The sequence below is a fragment of the Lupinus angustifolius genome, chromosome LG19, assembly GCF_001865875.1.
Source record: "Lupinus angustifolius cultivar Tanjil chromosome LG19, LupAngTanjil_v1.0, whole genome shotgun sequence".
Classification (NCBI taxonomy): Eukaryota; Viridiplantae; Streptophyta; class Magnoliopsida; order Fabales; family Fabaceae; genus Lupinus; species Lupinus angustifolius.
In genome coordinates this window covers 5466502-5490447 of record NC_032027.1, presented here as the reverse complement: position 1 = coordinate 5490447, position 23946 = coordinate 5466502, and the positions used below count along the sequence as shown (strand labels likewise).

At 33.1% G+C, this 23946-nt stretch overlaps 1 protein-coding gene across 1 annotated transcript; it reads right to left on the bottom strand.

Annotated features, from left to right (window-relative positions):
• Nucleotides 16856-18975, bottom strand: LOC109333853 (expansin-A9-like). The gene is made up of 3 exons (XM_019569436.1): nucleotides 18789-18975; nucleotides 17851-18163; nucleotides 16856-17351 (listed from the first exon to the last, which is right to left on the bottom strand). Exons 1-3 carry the CDS (start codon nucleotides 18955-18957, stop codon nucleotides 17045-17047), a joined length of 789 nt encoding a protein of 262 aa, XP_019424981.1. The 5' UTR covers nucleotides 18958-18975; the 3' UTR covers nucleotides 16856-17044.

Genomic DNA, 23946 nt, shown 5'->3' with positions numbered 1-23946 from the left:
ATTTAATTATTATAAAATTTTATTATTTAATTGGTAAAAATCCACTTATTTAATTATTATAAAATTTTAATTAATTTTATAATATAATTATATATGATATTATGATGTCGTACGGTTTGACTGAACGGTCTAACCGGTTAAACCGGTTGGAACCTATACATGACCTGTTCCGGGTTGATGTCCGGCTCGGGTTTCATAACATTGATATTATGTACAAATCTCCTAATTAATACTATAAATATATAAAAACATATCTTCTAATGATAACAAGAATCTCCTTTATTATAATACTCCCCCTCAAGGTGGTGAATAAATATATATCACTCCCAACTTGAAAGTAGGATCTCTAAATTGCTCTGAGGGAAGTCCCTTTGTGAACACATCTGTCGATTGAAATCCTGAAGGAACACATTGTGTAGAAATAAGACCACTATCCAACTTTTCTTTAATAAAGTGTCAGTCTATTTCTATGTGCTTTGTTCTGTCTTGTTGGACTAGATTGTGAGCAATACTAATTTCATAATTATTATCACAGAAAAGTCTCGTAGGAGACTCGTGCTTTATTTTTAAATCATGTAGTATGATCTTCACTCATAACAATTCACAAATCTCTCGAGTCAGTGCTTTGAATTCTGCCTTTGCACTTGATCTTGCAACTACATTTTACTTCTTACTCCTCCATGTCACTAAATTTCCACCTAGGAACATACAATATCCAATGATGGACCTTGTATCAACCATTGATTGGCCCTGCATAATCTGCATCTATATAAACTTCTATAGACAAATGCTCCCACTTCTTGAACAGTAGTCCTCTCCCTTGACTTGCCTTCAAATATTGCAAGATTCTATTCACTGCTTGTAAGTGCTTTTCTCGTGGGTCATGTATGAACTGACTGACAACACTAACATGATAGGCTATATCAGGTTTAGTGTGAGATAGATATGAGTTTTTCAATGAGTCTCTAGTACTCGGCCTTATCCACTGTTGGGCTCTCCTCTTCGTTCTCGATTCTGCTCCATAGGTATTTTAGTGGTTTTACATCCCAACTTACCAATGTGTTTAAGAAGATCAATGACATATTTCCTTTGAGAAATGAAAATGCCTTATTTCGAGTATGCCACCTCTATTCTTAGAAAATATTGCAGCTTCCCAAGGTCCTTCATTTTAAACTGGCCAGCCAACTCCTTTTTTCAGATTCTGTTTTTCAATGTCACCATTCCCTACAATAATCACATCATCTACATAGACCAACAGAAGAGTGAGTTTGCCATTTTTAGCATGTTTTATAAAGAAGGTATGATCATCTTGGCTTTGTCTATACCCTAGGGATACCATGACTTGTGTAAACCTCCCAAACCATGCTCGAGGAGATTGTTTGAGTCCATATAGGGCCTTCTTTAATTTGCAAACTTTATTCCTTTGGCCATATCTAGGTGAAATCTCCATATACGCTTCTTCCTCTAAATCTCCATGCAAGAAAGCATTATTTACATCAAATTTTTACAACTCCCAATTGAATTAAGCCACTAAGGAAAGATTGATCCTTACAATATTTATTTTTGCCACTAGGGCAAATGTCTCCTCATAGTCAACTCCATATGTCTGGGTGTATTCCTTTGAAACTAGCCTTGCCTTATACCTGTCTAGTGTGCCATCAGATTGATACTTCATAGTATATATCCACCTACAACCTACTATCCTTTTGTCCTTTGGTTTCTTAACAATCTCCCAAGTCTCATTTTTCTCCAGTGCATTCATCTCTTCATTCATGGATTGAATCCAATTCTTATCTTTTAATGCTTCTTGTATTGAGGTAGAGACTCTGATAGATTCAATAGCTGAAATAAAATTCTGATGCTGCACAAATAGATTTTTAGTAGACACAAATTGTGATATGGGGGTATGTGGTACATGATCGTTTTCCTTTTCTTAAAGCAATATGTAAATCATCAAAAATAAGCTCATTAGAATTAGGAGGCTCATTACTTACCTCAGGTGAAGACGATTGAACTTGTTGTTGCTATAGGACCAGGACGAGTTTACTTATCCGTTGGTACTTTTTCTTGTATCTGTCATCATTATTCTGCACTTGTATTATTATTAGTTCAGGATTCTGCACTAGTATTTTGTCCTCTATGGTAGAAGGCTCATTCTGAATTAGAGGGAGAGAGAGAAAGGCATCAAAAGACTCAAGAGACTCAAGAGACTCAACTTATTTACTATTCTCCCCCTGAGGTTGAGGGTTGGGGTAAAAGGACCTTGTTTCCTAAAAGGTAACATCCATGGATATATAGATACGTTGAGTAGGAGGATGATAACACTTGTATCCCTTTTTATCATGAGCATATCCTATGAAGATACATTTAATAGCGCGAGAATCTAGCTTACTCCGATGAGGTTCATGGACGAGGGGCAGAACAACCAAAAATACGACTTTGGAGATTTGTCATAATGGGTACTGAGGAAAGAAACTAGCCATAAAATAGACGGGATTATGATCGTATAAAACTCGAGAGGGTAACCTATTGATTAAATGAGCAACAATTAAGACAACTTACCCCTAATAAAACTTAGGAACACTCATTCGAAAGAGTAATTCTCTAGTGTTTGAAGAAAATGACGATTTTTTCTTTTAGCTGCCCCATTTTGTTGTGGTGTGTTGACACATGTTAACTCATGAACAACAACATTATCTTTGATAAATTTGGAAAAATTATGATTAACATATTCTTTCCCATTATCTGATTGTAATATTTTAATAGGTCTCCCAAACCGTGTTTGAATCATGTGGAAAAAGTTGACAAACAATTGAAGGAGGGAAATTGTTGGAATTTGTTGAAAGAATGATGTTTTGAAGTGGTTTTTAATGCACATCAGTATGGCCATTTATGGTGACTTTTGAGTTTGTAAAATGAAAAAACTCACTAGTCCTACATTGCTTGGAGGAGGGAAATTGAAAGACTTTATAAGCCTTAAGTTGCAACCTTGGGGTATGCTCCAATGGGTACAATGGGTTTTGTGAGTAGCTCAGAACTCACAAAAAAAACCTCTCCACACACACCACCACCACCTCCTTCGCCGTCGTCCGATCGTCTCAGCTCGGTTTTGGGTGGGGCTTGACCTTAACATTCTTTCTAAATAAATATTTATTTATTAATTATATTTTGGGGCCTTTTGGGCTTGGACCGTGTGTTGACCAAGTCAACACACACATGCAACACAAAAAGTGTCGTTGGAGAGCCGTTGGGAGGAGATCTCAGCTATTATGATAGACTATTGGGTGGGAAATTTCCACCGTTGGATTGTGGGATTTACCACCCATTGTGATCGTTGGATGAAGGAGCCGTTGGAGGCCTCAGGCTATAAATAGAGGCCTCCTCTCCTCATTGTAACTCGCACCAATCGAGCAATCTTCCTTGACTTTCTTCTTTCTCCATAAAATTCCTTCGACCCGTTTTCGACAACCTTTTTCCCCTTTCTTTCCGTGACACTTGAGAATTGGCACATGCAGTCAAAGTGGGAATTTTGAGAAGTAACACTGGTAGTCAGTATTGTGGGAAAAGAATTAACACTGGTAGTCAAACTGTGGGAATTCGAGAATTAGCACTGGTAGCCATATTGTGGGTGTATTCGAGAGTGATTCTTACAGTGTAGTAAGACATTGTATAACAGATAATTGAGTTGTTTTATCCTGTGAACGGCGTGGTTGATAGTCTACTTGAACAATTTTAGCAGTACCACGAAACGTCTTAAAGAGAGCGAACTGGCCGTGACTCAACGAGCAAGGATTATTTCGTGTCATTCAGAATTGTTGTAAGCTACGGTTTCAACAAAAATCCATGTAATCCAGTACAATCATCGATAAAAGTAACAAACCATTTTGCACCAGAAATATTAGAAATGGACGAAGGTCCCCACATATTAGAATGAATAAGATCAAAAGGTTGTGCACTTTTATTATTACTGGAAATAGAATTTGAACGTGATGTTTGGCAAACTGACATATATCACAATGAAAAGACTCAACTGACACTTTTGTGAATAAGTGGGGAAACCTGTTTCTAAGAATACTAAAGGGAGGATGCCCAAGACGCTTATGTAGCAACCATATATGAGAGGAATTCCAAGATTTGGAATTAGTCTAGACATTGGAAGTAAGTACCTTCTTCCGGATATTGTACCTGCTTTCCTCATGCGACAGACAATATAACCCGTCCTGTTATTTAGCAATTCCAATCGTCTTCCCTGTGGCAATCTCCTGAAAAACACAATGTGAATGGGAAAATGTCATTGCACCATTCAAATATTTAGTGAGTTTGTGGATGGATAAAAGGTTGTTAGAAAGTTGTGGGACATGAAGCACGCACTTTAGATTAAGAGAGGAATTGAGGTGATGTTACCACAGTCGGTAACTAGGGCTTAGGATCCATTAGCAATAGTGGTATGATGTTTGTCATGTAAAATGGAATACGATGATAAATATGAAAGATGAGGTGCCATATGATCTATAGCACCAGAGTCAATTACCTACTATCTGTAGTGCTCATAACATTAAGAGATAAGAAGGCATAATTCCTACCAGACATAGTTAAAGAACAAGTACCAAAAGGCTTACTTAATGAGTCCATAAGTGCTCGCAGACGCTCTAACTCTTCTTTGCTAAGGGCATGGGCACTTTCTTCTATTTGGTGTACATGTGGGTCTTTTATAAGTGCAAAAAATGCCTAAACTTTATACACTTTTTATGGCACTTATCCTTGGTAAAATTGAGAAAACCAACTTAATTCAACAGTTTTTGGATAAAATATCACAATTTTGTATATATGCTTGTGTATTTCTTTTCTACTTTATTTTCTAGGATTTAGGTAGAAAAGAGATGGAATATTCAAGTGGAAGTAAAGTGTTCAAAATAGGCCAAAATGATCCATACATGACATGCTTAAGCATAGTGTGGCAAGCTATATGCTTAGCCTTAAGCATGACTCACCAAAACTTGGCCTATATGGAAAGCATGAAGTCAACATGAAGCTGCTCACTAAGCAGCTTATCTGGGACCAAATGCACGCTCAGCGTGATCTGGACACGAACTTGGCACAGTCAGACTCAACTAGGCACGGTCATAATACAAGCCTGACACGAGCCACCACACACATGGCACACGACAAGTGCTTAGCGGGGTCCTGGAACTCCTATAAATAGGAGGCACTTCAAGATACTTAACTAATCCATACACATATACTTTATCACTTTATAACTTCATCTAAATTGTTCTCTTATTCTACTTCTTCTTTGTAATTTCTTGGAGGATTTCTATTCCAAAGTAGCTTAGGTAACTTTTATTTGTAATTTCTCTTTAATTCAAGAGGAGAAGGAGTAATCAAATGAGATGTAAAAATTTATTTTGCAATCTCATTTGTGTATGGTAAAGTGTCTTAAATCCTTGGATTAAGATGACTAATGCTCCTAAATCTTAGTTGAATTTTTGGCTCACTAATATTTCTTGTAATTTCTTGTTTCATTATGTTGAATCATGTTTAAGTTATTAATTTTTCAATTTCAATTCTTTAAAAAGTGTTTAATACGGTTTTAGCTTGATCACCTAAAACTTGATTTCAAGATCCAACATGCATATTTTTAAAGTTTTGACAAATGAACTAAAAAGTATGAATACACCTTAGTTCATTTGCCAAATCAAAGCATTCATTTTAAGAAATTTGTAATCAAGACTAATCAATATTTACAGAGCCTGAAATAAGGCGTGACAATGTCTTTCGTCGAGTTGCAGTTTTCTATTGATTAGTATATTTTGCAATGTTTGAAAATCACTTTTTCTCGCCGGGGGACTGGGGGAAATTTTATGAGCTGATGTTTGGAATAACCAAAGTATGATACATAACTTTATAAACATTTTTAATAGAAACATGTTAAGAAATATTTCCATCATTCAAACTAAATTTTCTCCTCAAGAATTTGTGCATATTAGTTGTTTATATTTACTTGTTAGAATTTCATAAACAAACCAATCAAAAATATGCTCAATCTTTATTAGTAATATAACATGTTTATAATAATGTTTTGTTAGACAATTCCTTGCGGTTCGACATAACCCTATACTATACTACAATTGAATCTTGAAAGAGATGCAAGTGTAAAACAGTTAAGTGTTGACTTATAAATTTTATTTGTTGACAAAGAAAGAAACCTTGAATCAAAGTGAAATTTAATTCATAAAATGTATCTTTGTGAAAATGAAAAATGCATAGTCATAATGAGTGAGTTGATTACTAACTTTTATTTTTAGTCATTTACTTTCCACAACTAACATTTGAAGATGCAAGCATGCATGAATGCGAGATTGAAGAGGCAAGCATACATCACATAATGTTTTGATGAAGACAAATGACACACAAAGGTTGATGAAGACAAAAGAGTGATAAAGGCAAAGGATTGACAACATGCATAAATGTTGAAGGACAAGCTTGAGAAGATGAGAAAATCAACAAACAACAAGTATCAACGATAAAGTCAAGACTCAAGTACATGTAAGGCAAAACATTCAAAAGAAGATCTAGGGGTTAAGTATTTTTATATATTTATTAGGTCTTAAGATGTTTGATTAGTAAGAGTCTAGGCTAGGATGAACCCTAATGAAAGTCTCACAAACTAAAATCAATCATAACTAAAATGAGATTTACATGCATACATACATGATTTACATGTACATGCATACATACATGATAATATGTTTTGAATGCATTTAAAAACAGTTTTAAATCATACATCATTCAAAGACTTGCATCATGCTTTTACAAATCATGTAGGAGGTTCATTCATCTTTAAAAATATATTTTAGAAAACCAATTAATCGATTAGGAATGATATTATTCGATTAGGTTTTAGGAACCTTTTAATCAATTAAGTCATGTGTTAATTGATTAAGCTGGTAAGATACATGTTAATCGATTAAATCAGTTGTTAATTGATTAAGATGGTAATTGTTTCTATTTTCTGTTATTTTGAAGAAACCCGTTAATCGATTAAGGTTCAGCATAATTGATTAACTGCAGTTAAAAACAGAACAATATATAAACCCAAGGTTTTCATATTGTTTTATAATCTTGAGAATCAAGGAAAGAGAGTTAGAACACATTTTAAAAAATAGAGAGTTTTACACTTTATTGAGAAGATCTAAAGCTCAAATGTTCATATCTTTAGGAAATATTTTCTAAGTGTTCTTTCAAGAAAAGAAAAGGGTGAATCTTTACAAGATACCTGTTGAGCTTTCATTGTCAAATCTGTGAAAAAGAAACTTGCATCTCACATTGTATTTCTTTACTTGTGATATCTTTTAGGGGTTCTTAAATTCGTAGAAGATTGTAAAATCTACACATTGAGGTGCATATGTAACTTGAAGAATTTTTGTTAGACTTAGGCAATAACACATTCTCTTGGAGTGTTGTATCACTAAAGAAAGAGAATAGGTTTGGGAAAACCCTAGCTGCGGTTAGGTAGGTGTCTTCGGGAGAAGCAAGAGGTCTTGGTTGTAAGCGATACTTAGGCTGAAGCTAGAGTCGCGAACAGTGAGGTATCCTAGTAGGCGAGCTTTGTAGTCAAACCGAGGGTTTAAGATCCAAGAAATGAGCGTCTTGATTCTTGTATTGGAATTATGCATGTAAGAAACATTGAAGATTCCACAGTGAAGATAAAATCTCCCAATATCAGAAGGGGAGGCATGGATGTAGTTTGCACTGGACAGCAAACGAACCATGATAAAAAGTCGAGTCTTATTCTTCTTCCCCTAATCTTTTTACATTTCCGTATTACTTGATTTTCGTAACTTGATATGCATATAATTCTGTGATAATTGCATATCTATATTGTGCATTTACTATTCTTAATTGTCTATATAATTGCATGTAAGTTTGGTTGAATCTTGGTAATCTTGGATGATCGAAAGAATTCTGTTTACACTATAACTGAACCAGATAATCGATTAAGTTGTTTAGATAATCAATTATTAGCAGATCGAATTAATCGATTAAGTTCAGTTGTTAATCGATTAAGAGTAGATGATTTAATTGATTAAGTATGTCATTAATATATTAAACAGTGTATAAATTTGATAATTTCTGTGTATATCGAGCAACGGTGATTGTGTACCGTATCACCTATTCATCACCCTCTAGGTGAATGGCAGAGCCCCGTGGGACCCAACAACATTTACTTTCTGTCATTTATATTTCCGCAACTAACATTTATTTATTGTTTTGTTCATTTATTCTTTACCAATCTTTCATAATGAAGTAGTTCGGTTAATAAAATTGAAAATAAATATCACTCATTATCACTTGTATTAATTTGCTAAATTCATACCAGTAAACCGATGTTGAAAATTCTTTCCAACAAAGCCGAGATGGTGAGCAAAGAATAAACCAGTAACTAAATAAATTGATCAGAAACTTGCCTTACCAAGCAAGAAAAACTCTTTCAACAGTCTTCACCCACACTCTCCAAGTTAGAAGTTGTGTGATTTGCACGCCTCCAAAAAACACCTTTGGACCCTCCAGTACGTCCAAGGACTTTATCCCTTCCATGAAGTTTGAAGCAAGTTTCTTTAGTATGGCCTGATCTCTTACAATGAGTACATCATCGATCACCACAGTTGGTCTTTTCAAAGGGTTTTCCTAAAGTTGTGGATCCTTTTATTGGACCCTTACCAGAGGCTAAGGCTGAACCATTAACTGGTTTGTCTTCCATCATCACTACCCTCCGACTTTCTTCACTATGTACTATGTGGAACACCTCGGAAAAGGGAAGGTAGTTTCTCCTTACCCAAAATTTAGACCCCAATGGGATCAAATTCAAAGTTCAGCCCTCAGAAATTTGAAGATTCATTATTTCTCAATGAACTGGGTTAGTGTTGTAGAGTCTTCATCACACTTTATTACGGCTAGAAACGAGTCGAACCGAGTCGAACCAGAGTTCCACTCGGTTTAGCTCGATAAGGATTGGCTCAACTCAAAACTCGACTCGAGTTCGATACGAGTTATTTTTTTAGCTCGAGTTCGGCTCGGCTAAAGTTCGCGAACTGTTTGGTTCAGTTCGAATGGTTCATTTAGACAACTAAAATAATTAATTAAATTTTGAAAAATACTCCAAAAGGTTTTATATACATAAATATAATCTTGTTTATATATACAATAACAATAATATAAAAAATAATGTATGAGTCATAATAAACATAAAAAATTAGTTTATATATATAAATATATACACATATATACATTTATATATATATATATATATATAAATATATCGAACCAGCTCATGAACCTAATGAGTCGAACAATATCCAACTCAAGTTCGGCTCGTTTATTTAACGAGCTCAATTTTCAGCTCAAGTTCAGCTCATTTGGTTCATGAACCAATTTTATCGAGCTAAATAACGAATCGATTTTCGAACGAATACCGAGTTGGTTCGGTTTATTGTCAGCCCTACACTTCATCTTCAAACTCTGATACTGATATAATTCGATCCAAAGACCATTTCCCCCCATAATACTCTGTTATAGAGAGGTTTTCCTTTCTAGAATTGAAAACCTTATTTTCTAATTCATAACACAATGAGAGGTCCTATTTCATAGAATATGTGTCTGCCAATTTCTTCCAGATCTCCTGTGCATTAGGGGGAATATATAATTTTTGCTAATCTTCAGGGTCATAGAGTACCAAAACCAGGTCATAATCAGAGAGTCCTCATCAACCCACATATCATATTGTGGGTCAGTCTCAACAGGTATCTTTCCTTCAATATCATTAATCCTTTTACATCATCTAAGAGTGGTACGAAAAAACTGGGCTCAACTCTTTCATACAACATTATGATACTATAATTAACTTTATAAGCCTTCTTAGAAAGTTCATATGAAATAAAACAACCAGTCTATAAAAAAAATATGAAGTGCTATCTCATCAAAATGAAACATACATTTGAGTATTTTAACATTCATGACTTTTTTTTTGTGTTATATTTTTTATTAAGAATGAGGATATGGAGTGAGCACCAAATGATTAAGTAACTACAAATATGATATACAATAAATTTAAGAATTTTCTTAACTTCAACCATAAGGGTTGAGGATACGAAGCTGAAATAAGTATTTTATATAGCAAAACTAAATATTTAATATTCTAAAAGATAATAGGTCCTAATATCTTCTTACTACTTTTAACTCCTTAAGGCAAGAGTTTTAAACTCTGAAATCGAAATGGAACAAATCATAAGTGTTTTATTACCAATGATTTACATGAGCTCATACGAAGATAAAAACAAATGGTATCAAATGCAAATAAAAAAAATTATTTTAGTATAACAAAGAAAATTAATATCTCCTAAATTCTAGATTTTTGGTAAGGGGACCAGAAAAGGAACATCACTTAGTGGCTCAAATTTGCTCTTACCATACACATATATGTTTATCAAATAGAACATCAAATAAAATTTTCATTCTTATTTGAATCTCACACATTATTTTATAATGGAAAAATATATAAAAACTCCCTAAACTTTATACCTTTTGCAAGTAGGCACCATGAATTTTTTTTCTTTCCTAATTAACCCTTAAATTTTATCATTTGATGATATTGGTCCCTACATAAATATATTGTTAAATTAGTCATAAATAACAAGAAAATTCATGCAACATATTAGAGATTCCCTAAAGCATCAAGCTATCTGTTGGATTTGTGCAGTCATTATTTCAATATGTTTATTGTGCACAACTCTTTCATTTCTCTAGATTGTTTTTATATGTTGTATTAACACTATTAAATATAATTTTCATCCCTCGACATCAGTTTTATTCATGTCTTAATCTAATATAAGAAGTGCTTGCATATGTGGGTTTGGATATGAACTACAGACTATGTTGTGATATATAGGGAACAAGCGAGCTATCAAATAGTAAAACGTATAGAGAAAAGAGAATAATACAAGAGATTCGGTAACGGGGTTCGGCCAATTGTGCCTACGTCCCTGGAAGCGTTGAGAGGCTACCACTATGTATTATTAGATAAATAAGGATTTTTGTTTTACTATTCTTCACCTTATTACATTAGGTTTACATAACATAAATATATAGTCCTCTACCATAACCTCTTTACACCAGCCCAAGCCCATAACGTGTATTGTTGTTATCTAGAGATATGAGTCATTGCACAACAATCTCCACCTTGGCGAATATCATCAATCTCCATCTTCCGCCATTGGGTTGGGGACGCTCCATAGTCTAGCATCAATGAATGTTCAACAAGCTCAGGAAATGCATGAACTTGTCCACGGTAACCGACTTGGTTAACATATCAGCTGCATTTTCTGAAGTGTGAACATTCTGCAATAGTATTTGCCCACAAGCTACCAACTCCCTGATCTTGTGAAATCTCACATCAATATGTTTGGTCCTAGTATGATACATCTAGTTCTTTGCTAAGAAGATAGCACTCTGATTGTCACAATGCATCGGAACTCCATCTTGCTCAATGCCTAACTCATTTACCAGCCCCATAAGCCACATGGCTTCCTTAGAAGCTTCACCAGCTGCCATGTACTCTACTTCAGTTGTAGACATAGCAACAACACACTCAACTAATGATCTCCACATAATTGATCCACCTACAAGGGTGAAGACAAACCCTGTTGTGGACCTTCTATAATCCAAGTCTCCTGCATAGTCGGAATCAATATAACCATTAATTGAAGGCTTACTTTGTTGGCTGCCAAGCATGATACCAAGACCTGTAGTCCCCTTCAAATATATGAAAAACTATTTGACTGATTCCCCATGTTGCTTCCTGGTTTCGACATGTACTTGCATACTTGACTAACTACTTGTGCTAAGTCCAGTCTAGTACAAACCATAGCATACATCAAGCAACTCATTGCACTATCATATAGAACCTTTGACATGTACTTCTTCTCTTCATTTGCCTTTGAACACAAATCTAGGGAAAGCTTGAAGTGATTTGCCAATGGAGTGCTCACTACTTTAGCATTGTTCATATCAAATATCTCTAAGACATTTTCAACATAGCTTTGCTGGGAGAGCCGTAGTTTTCTAGCTCCCCTATTGAATCTTCATCCCAAGAATCTTCCTAGCAGCCCCTAAATCTTTCATGTCAAACTCCTTACCTAGCATGACTTTCAGCTCATTGATATCACTCAAATGATTAGCAGCAATCAACATATCATCAACATAAAGTAACAGAAAATAAAAGAACCATCATCAAAACTTCTCACATAAACACATCAATCATACTCACACTGTTTGTAATCAAGCTTCAACATATAAGTGTGAAACCGCTTGTACCATTGTCTGCAAGACTGCTTCAACCCATATAGAGATTTCTTCAACTTGCAAACCAAGTGACCCTGTCCAGCTGCACTGAACCCTTCTAGTTGTGTCATGTAAATTTTATTCTCTAATTCACCATGGAGAAATGCAGTCTTCACATCCATTTGTTCTAAGTGCATATCCCAGCTTGCTACCAAGGCAAGCACTACCCTGATAGAAGTGTGTCTCGCCATTGGGGATAAAATCTCATTGTAGTCGATCCCCTTCTACTGTGAATATCCTTTTGCTACAAGACGAGCCTTGAACTTTTCCCCTTCTTTTTATGATACTGCTGGCTTCCTCTTGTACACCCACTTGCACCCAACTGCACGCTTGTCTCGGGGTAATGAGACAAGCTCCCAAGTTTGGTTTTTCTATAGAGACTCCATCTCCTCCATCATGACACCCATCCATTGTTCTTTCTCCTAACTTTTTATAGATTCTTGAAAGCTACATGGATCTCCTGAACTGAAATGGAGTGCAACTGGAGCCATATCCTTAAAGCCATCTCTATCTAGAGGTTTGATAGGATGCATAACCCTATTTCTAGCATGTAGATACTCCTGCACACCTAAACTCTCCGCCTGAGAATCATCATGTTCTTGATTTGAACTAGTGTCTGGTTCTTTCCCTTTATTTACCTGAACTGTTTCATTGCTCACTGGAATCATGTTTGATCCCAAAGTCTCTTCATTTGGCATGGGCACCTCTGTCAAAACTAATTGTTTCAACATGAAATCTTCATCAAACAATGCATCTCTACTCAACACCACCTTTCTGGAAACTGGATCCCATAACTTGAACCCCTTCACACCTTTGGTATATCCAATGAAGATACACATATTTGATTTAGGATCAAGTTTAGATCGTTCATCATTAGGTACATGTATATAAGTATGACAACCAAATATGTGTAACATATTATAATTGACTGGGTTACCTGTCCATACTTCTTCTACAAATTTACCATCCAATGAAGCCCGTGGTGATCTATTGATGACATAACATGCCATATTAAGTGCCTCTGACCAAAATCCTTTAGAAAGTCCAGCATTCAGTCTCATGCATATGACCCTCTCTGTAAGAGTTCTATTCATCATCTCTAAAATACCATTCTGCTGAGGATTTTTCACTCAAAAGTGCCTCTGAATACCATGTTCCTCACAGAATTTATGAAACTGTGAGTCTTTGTACTCCATACTATTGTTTAACCTTAGGTATTTGATTATTCTAGGTCTAGTTCTCTACCTCTGTCTTCCAAACATTGAATTTGGCAAAGACTTCTGACTTATGCTTCAGAAAATATACCCAGACCTTGCGAGAAAAATCATCAACGAATATAATAAAATACCTAGAACCTCCTAGGGATGCTTCCTGAGTGGGTCCTCATACATCAGTGTGGACATCGTTTAGAATACTCTGAGTCCTGTATTGGCTAGTCTTAAAACTAACCCATGTCTGTTTCCCAAGCACACAATACTTGCACAAATCTAGCTTACATTTGTTGACTCCTTTCAACAGTCCTCTTTTGCATAGTTCTATCATGTCATGCACACTAATATGACCCAAATGCATGTGCCATAATTTTGTAGCACCATGTTCTGAATCTACTGAAATCTCTTCAGCCACTCTAGCAACTTCACCTACAACTGTTCTCCCTAACAACTTCTAAGTGTTCTCAACAGTCCTCTTATCCTACATCATAGTCAGAGCACATTTGCATACTCGAAGAATATCACTGTCCCCATCAACTCTATAGTTAAATCCTTTGGCCTGGAATGTCCCCAAAGAAACCAAATTCTTCTTCAAATATAGTATGTGCCTAACTTCACATAACGTCTTCACTATATCATCATTCATCACAATTCTGATTTCTCCCATACTAATAATTCTACATGCTTTATTATTTCTGAGATACACAAAACCAAAATTGCATGCCATATATGTGGTGAACCATTCTTTGTTTGGCGTCATGTGATGGGAACAACCAGTGTTAAGTATCCACTCATCTGTACTATGATTTAATGATACAAATAGTATATCAACTTCACTATTGTAACCATAGTCATCTTTCTATGCAACATTTGCAGCTGTAGATACTTCATCTTCCCCACCGGCTTGCTAGGACTCCATTCATTGGGGAAGTCCCTTTTGTAATGTTCAGTCTGTTTACACTTATAACACTCTATTAGTGTTCTGCCCCTGGAATTTGGTCTTTTCCCTTTGGCAGGACCTCTTCTGCCTTGTCTCCTCCCACGCGCTTGGCTCCCTTTTACATACAAACCATCAGCCTGAGACCCTTCACCTACATTATGTCTTCTTTGAGTATGGGACAGAAGTACAGATATGATCTCATCCAATTTGATTGAGTCTTGCCCGTACGTCATTATTATCACAAAGTGTTCATAGGAATTTGGCAAAGAACACAGTAATATTATTGCTTTGTCCTCATCATCAACCTTCACATCAAGTTTCTGCAAATCATTGATCACTTGATTAAAATTATTGAGATGTTGTTGTAAATGAGCACATTCCTGCATCTTCAGGCCATACAGTCTCTGTTTCAAATACAACTTATTTGTTAGACTTGGATATGAACTACTTCTCTGATGTCTCTCATACCTCTGTTAGTGACGTCAAATCCATAACATGATACATCATCTCATCTGATAGACAGAGTCGTATGGCTCCTATAACCTTCTCATTCAACTCTTCCTAATCCAATTGACCCAAATCATCTAGTTTATTCTCACGCAATGTCATTGATAGACCTTGTTGAGCCAACACATCCTTAACTCTCCTTTGCTACAATCTGAAATTAATAGTTCCATCGAACTTCCCCACCTCAAATTTGGCACTTGGGTTAAGAGCCATCTGATATTAATTATTGGGAACAAGCGAGCAATCAAATAATAATGAGTATAGCGAATAACACAAGAGACTTGGTAACGAGGTTCGGCCAATAATTGTCCTACGTCCCTGTGAGTGTTGAGAGACTACCACTATGTATTATTATAGAATAAGGATTTTTGTTTTATTATTCTTCTCCTTGTTACATTTGGTTTACATAAGATAAATATATAACCCTCTACCTCAACCCCTTTATACCAATCCAAGCTTATAACTTATATTGTTGTTATCTAGAGATATGAGTCATTTCACAATAATATATAAATATATTAACTTTAAAAACCATGAACTTTTGAAACAAATGTTATGTAGTTGCAGCTTTGAATAAGTATAACAAAATCTGAATCATAGGAAATTGTGTTATCCATCTAATCTAATTTGGAGGATAACAAATCTTGTAGCGATGTTGGTTAAACACTGCAATTTTAGTAATAAACCTATAATAATCTCTAAAATTTCAATGATGTTTCATCGGTTCGTGCAATGCGACATGTTATCAAGGCTAATGTCTGGTTATTATCACCCTCATGCACTTAAAATTAGTATATTGCACGAATTTTCTTATCATCTATGAGTAATTTAATAATATATTATATATGGACTAATTTTACTAAATGGTAAAGTTTAAGAGATAATTAGGAAGAAAAAATAATTCATGATACATATTTGCAAAAGACATAAAGTTTAGGGGAGCTTTATGCACTTTTCCCTTTTATAATTTATTATAACTCCTAATGAAATAAGAACAATATGTATTTTTCCTCAAAATGACAAATATCATTTTTTTTATTTGGGTCCCACAACATCTATCTTTTCTCACAACATATACCTTTTTCCTACAACATTTTCCTCTTTCCTCACTTTCTTGTGGTCAAGAACAATGAAGAATTGTTCTTATTTAAGAACAAAATTCAGAAAATAAGAATGACACAAAGTAAGAATGTTCTTATTTCATTAAAAATAATCTTAAGAATAATCACTATGGTTGCTCTAAGTAAACTAGAAGAAGAATATATCACTTAGAGGCAAGTAATTTTACTTACTTAATTTCACTTATTTATTTTAATTACCATGCAAATTAATGTAAAGATGTAAAAAAATATGAGTAATTTGCCATCACAGGAATGACATCATATCTAAGAATGAGACTTTAAACTCTAGAAAATCTATTAGGATGGATAAATATTACTTCATAGACTTTAGTTCAGGCTAATTAAGTGTGATGATTTTGCTTTTTCTTATATTGATTGGATTCACAACCATGGTCTGTATATATGGATTTTTGTTCCAGTTGGGACGGATTTTATATTCTTTTAGCATAAAGTTTTATGCCCTAAAAACATTAAAAAATAACAATGATTAAATAAAAATGAAGGATGATATAATGACAAATGAAAAATATATGTTTTCTTTAATATATATTAGTGGTTATCTCTTTTCCATGCATGAGTTTGTTGTACTACATTTTAAATTTATTATCTTGAGAACCAATGATGTTGGGCAAGTTTAAGAATATAAAGAAAAACACTTTAGGGAAAGTAAAATATATATTATCTTACACCAAAAAGTTCATTATTTACAATAATTAAGTATCAACTCAAATTTGCTTAATCAAATTGGTTGATAATCTAATTAAATTTCCTAACCAGATGAATATTAATACTTCAATAATATGCTTATATACACTTAGACACAAACAAAACACCAAAAATGGAATGAAAGTTCGTATTCCATAACCCATTTATGAAAAGTTTCTGCCTTCATAGGTTTGACCAAATTGCCAATTCTTGGGGAAAACATTTGATGAGGTTGTAGAACTTCCATCACTTGTTTTCACTTTGAAGCTCAAAGGTTGTCCTTGTAACTTGGCATTAGTTTCCCATTTCTGACCCCAATTTCTTCCCAAAGTTGTCCATGGGGTCTTGTTACCCTTCACTTGGACTCCTACTACTTGACCATATCCTCCAACATTAGACACTGTCACTAGATAGAAGTATGGATTTCCAGTTATTGTGAACTTAATACCTCCTTTCCTCTTGCATGATACTCTGCAACCATGCAAATATTAAAACAGACCATGTACGATTAATTGTCACCGTCACTCAATAGAACATTATGATGTTGTTCGATCTATGTAATTGACCTTACTAGTGAGATAAAAGTTTGGTTGTTATTTTATCAAAAGTTTGTAATTCAACCGTTCCAATCGCCAATATTCTTTACACTTTTTTATACTACTACATAAAACAACAATAAGAAGTGCTACCATAAAAGAAGTAGCAAAATAAAATATACTATTTTTCAAATTAGAGAGTTTTATTTCATTTCACAATATGTAATGCAATTTCTATATATAATTTTTGCATTGAGTTTAACTAATATTGACATCAAATCCATCATTTATATGCAGAACTTTTAGTTAAATATCCATAATGTTTAATACATGCTTCTTTTTGTGTGTCACTTACTAAAAAAATTCATGAGAAAGTTATAAAAATTAATACATACATACATATATATATATATAGATATGTTTATGAATGTAACCTGCGGTAATAGACAGGAACAATGCCAGCCTTGTACTCAGCAATTTTGAGAAATGCAGGTTTGGATAAATCAAAGTGTTCTCTTGGTGGGTTGCACCATCCTCCATTGTTACTATCTTGTTGAGGATTTGGAGGACAATGGTCTGTTGCTGTGATAATTAAAGAATTGCTACCTTTGCACCATTTTTTTTGGTTACATTTGATTTCAAAACATGCACCACATGTTGCACCTTCTTTGAACAAAGCTTTGCTCAATGCTGCTGTGTCTAGACCATACCCATGTTTAGTAACATCCTCATATCCACAAGCTCCTCCTGCATTCATCACAAGTTCATTATTATTAATTAATTCTTCTTCAATAACCAACATGCATATATATGTAGATATAACATGGATTACTTTGGTTTTCCATATTATTTGGGTTTTAAACCATGAATAAATATATGTTGTCTCATATGTCGTCTTTAAGTTAGATTCCTTTTCATTACTGGAGATGATACAATTATGTTTTTAGGGTATTTTTAAGGGTAAAAATATAATTTCACTGTAAATTAAAGGATACAAGTGTCATTGTACTTCGGGTTTTTATGCATTTTCACATAATTGTCCTCTGCAGTAATAGAGAGGAGTCTGGCCCGTTGTCTTGGATCAATGATAATGAAGCAAAAAAACAATGATAATAATGAATGTTTACAATTTTTAATCAACATGACATATTTTTATTAGCCCGAGAGAATATATGAGATAAAATATAGGACAACAAATCTATATTCTTTAAACCATGGGCTTAATATTGCCTCGATGTCATTCGCAATTGTGACTTGATGATGGCTGTCATAACAAAAATATTGCGGTCATATTACGCGATGTATACCACGTTATAAAATCCTAATCCTAGATGTGCTAGCACATTGATTAGCATTAAGTATTATTCCATACCAAATGTTGTAGCACTTCCTTCATAGAAAGTTGCATGAGCTTTCTTCCATGCAGAAGATTGTTTGCTAGCAGCTTTGGCCTGGTTTGCATGGACATAAAGAATTTGAAATGCAACAAAAAAGAGCAATGATGATGAGGACATGACAAGAGCTTTTAAATTGAAAGCCATTTTTACAGGTTTGAGGATTTAATGTTTGTTCTATATTTTCTCCTACCTTGGAATTTGACAAGTATATATAGTGGTATAAGATCATAAATATATTTTTGCTTGTTTTGGAGAGTACACTATTTTGTGTAAAGTTGAGCTTTTTTCTCGCAACTTCTCTTCACTATTAAAATGGTAAGAGACATTCAATTATAACATTGCCCCTCACTAACCTCTAGTTTATTCATGTGTTTTGATGAATCTCTTTCGTTCATTTTCTTTCATAAATAGTTATGAAGTTATAGATTTAAGTTAACATTGATGGTCATTAACATATTTCACTCTAGGATCAAATACTAACCATATAAGATCGTTGGAATGTTTCTACAATAGTGTTATTTGCTTTTAGAAGCGGCAATATATTGAGTAAATGTTATTTTGTTCTCTTTCAATAATAATCTTGAGTGTAATATCTATGTACTGACAGTGTAAAGATTTATACACAATTAATACATTATTCGCCATTCATTTGAATTACATTTTTTGATTTTTTGATGAATCAATGACTATTAAAAATAAATGATAGATGATACAATGACAATATAAAAAACTCTTACATTTTTAGTATATTCATGTTTTTTCTCAATAATCTTTTTATTTCATAGGTTAAAATCTTGCAGCATAATCCCTCTACTCTTTTTGACAAACGTGTTCTTATAAGGTGGTCGAATGCAATATGAAATTATGTGTATATATTATATAAATAAGACAAACGTGTTGTTGAAAGGAAGATCATTCATAATTTTCTTATTTCTAATTTTATTTATCATGAAAATAATTTTTTGGTATCCATAATCATATACCTTACTTAATTTAAATTACTTTGATCTAATTAATTAAAATAATGACTTTAACACTTAAATATTTTTGGTCTTTCCTACATTCAATAAAAGCATATCAAGATGGCAAGATGAAGGAATATGAGAGTCAGCTCATCTTTGCAAGAAACTTAGAAATTTAGGATATTATTAGAAGAAGATATTTCCATACACGCAATCACCAAAACATCATTCATCATTGTTTTATTCCTCATATACAAAACTACCAATACTCTTATACTCATCAATTAATATTTGTTTCTTTTGTTGTGGACACACATCAAAACTAGCTAGTACAGTAGTAGTTTTGCGGCATTGTGACTAAAGGTTTCGGGTTACATCTTTAAACATGTTTTCAATGTTTTAGTAGGTTTAGAGTGTGTTGGAAAATTTTGAAGAGTTGGAGATTGGATTTCTATTAATAATCACTCTAACACATTTAAGTATTACATATGTGACCTATGTACATTCAAAGGTAATAATTAAATATTAATAAACAATCATGTTAAATAATTAATCTTTCTTTGAATCAACTTAATATTCTTATGGAAAACCCGATTATTATTGCATATTTAATACTAGAGGATGTTTGAAATTTTGTTCAAAAAGTACCTCCATGTCTATGACTATTCTTATAGACTAAAATATATAATTGTCTTGATATTCCTAATCAAATTAAATATTAGTGATATCATATGTGTTCATATAATTTGACAAAATATCAATTTTGTAATGATCAAACATTAATAATGATATATGTTGATTAATGAACTATTCTTTGAACTACCATATGCAACCTTATAATTATCATATGTGTTCATATAATTCGACAAAATATTAATCTTTCTTTGAATCGATCAATATTTGTATGGACACATATTTACAATAATATACATTAAATATTTATAATGAGCAATTTACACAAAAAATGTCACTTAGCTTAGACATCTTGCTTTAATTAGTTCATTTAAGATATTAAATAATTTGTAAACCAAAAGTTACCTATTTATTTAAATTTTGATTGATCACCCAATCCAAAATATATTTTATATATTTCCAGGTTGTAAACATATATTGGAGAATAAGACACCACATTAAAATGGTAGTCTGGTGGTAAGGGTGCCTTCTTCAACAACATATTACTGAGTCGAATTCCTAATGATGTTGTGTGCGACCAACCAAATACCACCATCGAACCAACACAACTAGTGACCAACCATTGTACACTTATGACAAAGAAATATTATTTGTACTATAACAACGGCATTTAATGTGGAATTTAATTTGCATGACCATACAACAAGTAAAACTTTACAAATGTATTTGTTATTCTTTTAGTATAGATTGATGTGGTTCTAATTCTTAATTTACACTACTTAGCTTCATGAATTTAGGACCAATCAAATTGAATACCAATATTTCTAGCTTTGGAATAACAAAGTTCCATTTTAACACGATACATTTTTACACCATATTTTCAAAATGAATATATGATAATTGAAAAACTTATTTTTCAATGACTTAATATGAAACTTCACTCTAATATCACTTATTTATAACACATTATGTGAGATTTACTTAAAGATGATAAACCCTATCATTGTATAGTCAAATTCTCATGTCATTTTATCAAGGAGGAATATAGAGAAGAAATATACCTTAAAATATTCACATAAAATATGAAGAATAGACTTACATATCCTTTATCTTGTATTTAACTTCATGCCTATGATGAAACATGTTGGATATTCCAAGTCATTATGCATAAATATTTTTTATGCATGATTAGAAAGTCTCTCATTTCTAACGATGAAATGTTAAATTAGGAAATTGATTGATTGACTAATGCATAAGACTTGGAGAATATAACCCTTATTTATAAGGAGTGCATCCTCTAAGATTGATGCCCTTTTGAATTTGACAATCTTTTATGAAGAGTGATCTCCGTTGAATAAAGACTTTTTCATGAATATTGAATAGTGATGAAAAGTAATGCTCCATATTTTCTTATTTTTAAATTTGGTCGCCAAAAAATAAAAATAAGACTTTTGATATCTACAACATAATAATTTTCATGATAATTATGTCTATAACACTAATATTTAAGGTAATGGTTCTACTATATTTGAACGTTGCATGTGTGACCAAATATTTATAACACAATGTTAACTCTTAGTGTAGTTCAACAAATCTTTCGAAACTCATCTTATGTACAAAATCAACCAATGATGTCGCAAATAAGTAAAGTGTTAGGGGATTGTCATATAGAGAGAGACTTGCTAAATTTAGTCTTTCACAATTTTGGAAAGGATTTTGATTTAATGACACAATATAGTTTAAATATAATACGCTGATAAAATGAGTTGTAATTGAACTTCACATTTACTATTCATATACACATAATTCATAATGTAAATTCACTTAGTAATTATTTTACACAAATGACCTCCAGATTACTAAAAGCCAACCAATATTTTAGTCAATTTAACAACTTATGCAACAAAGCTCTACGTCTAGCAACTTATTTCATAAGATTAAGATTTATGATGCGCATAACACACATTTATGTCTAGTAGTCTGTGCATGCAAAGTTGAGTTAAATGCAACACCTCAACAATATTAGCCACCAAGGTCTTGGTCTATATTAATATATACCTTATTAAACTACATTTATATCTAGTAGTCTAGCTTAATAATCTTAAGTTATATGAACCGTTTAACATACCTCTATGCCTAATAGTTTATGTCAACAAGTTTGAGAGTTATAAAATTACATAATTAGTCCCACATTTAGATACCAATAACGTAACACACATGAGATGACAAGTTGATACAAGACTATACCTAAAAAATATATCAATTGTTGAAAATCAAAATTATGCTAGTGTGATACTAACATTCTATTCAAGAATCATGTCATAAGATCATCAAACTTAAAGCAAGTATATGCAAGAACTCAAAAATAATTAAAACTCCATGAATTTGATATAGATAAATCAGTATGCACACATCAATGTTATATTACATTCAATCCCAACAAGGGGTACTTAGCTACATATAGGGATAATACACAACCCACAAGGTGGTAGAACTACTCACACATGAGTATAGATTAACTCCTATAGTGCTTACACTTAGTTCCCACGTTCTAAGTGAGCTAAACTCCATAAAAACTCAGAATAAAAGTATTACAATTCAAATGTGTCAAGTGTGTGCCTAAAGACTCGAGTTGGAAGTCCTTAAATAATGTTTGCATGTTGGCTTCTACGCTTAGCTCCCTGCCTATGTGCTGAGCACAACCTCGAGCTGGCTAGGCATGGCCTTTCAGTGCACCAACTTGTGCTGGGCACACCACCCATTGTGCTAAACACAATTATGTGTGCTTAGGTATGAGTTAAAAACACTAAACTTCTTAATTATTTAATTCATGCGCTCAACGCAGAGGTTGCACTCAGTGTAGAGCACATGTGTTGTTTGATCTGCTCAGTATGATCCTTGTGCTAAGCCTGATCGAGTTTTATTCGAGAACTTAAGCTTTTTTTTATCGTTCATTTGGATTAAGCCTGCAAAACACTTCAAAGATAAGATTTGACAAATTAAACAAATTTTATCATATATGAATATAATCTCACCTATTTGAGTTGATTAAATAAGTAAAATACTATAAAATGAGTATATATTATATAATCAATTTAACACTTTAACATAAGTCACAAATAGGTAGACAAATTTATTAGTATAACTACAATGCTTTAAATAAACTGAGATTGTTTCATATGAGCAAAATTGACTAGATCTTCACGAGACAGAACATCCTCCATTTCTTGAGCATGTAATGCTGCTTGAAATGATCTAAGCAGTTGTTTGGCATCGCCGTGCGGATAAATTCAACCTAAAGAAAATTAAAATTTGAATTGCAGTATATGTTTCTTGAACATGAAACTTGGAAGATTATAACTAACAAATTAAAGATTAGTTCAACCTAAAGAAAATTTTACCCCATTAAAATTTGTTGCTAAGGAGAACTTCGTTTCTTTATTGTACAAATCTGAAATTTTGAATTGCATTAGATGTTTCAAATTTTTGTTAGAAATTTACTTAAATAAACACACACATATATATATATATATATATA

What these genes read in the sequence shown, in the direction of transcription:
- LOC109333853 (XM_019569436.1), bottom strand. Translation starts at nt 18,957, where the DNA reads ATGGCTTTCAATTTAAAAGCTCTTGTCATGTCCTCATCATCATTGCTC. An exon ending in AGGAAGTGCTACAACATTTG is followed by an intron (nt 18,164 to 18,788) that starts GTATGGAATAAT and finishes TGATGAATGCAG; the next exon opens with GAGGAGCTTGTGGATATGAG. An exon ending in GTTCCTGTCTATTACCGCAG is followed by an intron (nt 17,352 to 17,850) that starts GTTACATTCATA and finishes GCATGGTTGCAG; the next exon opens with AGTATCATGCAAGAGGAAAG.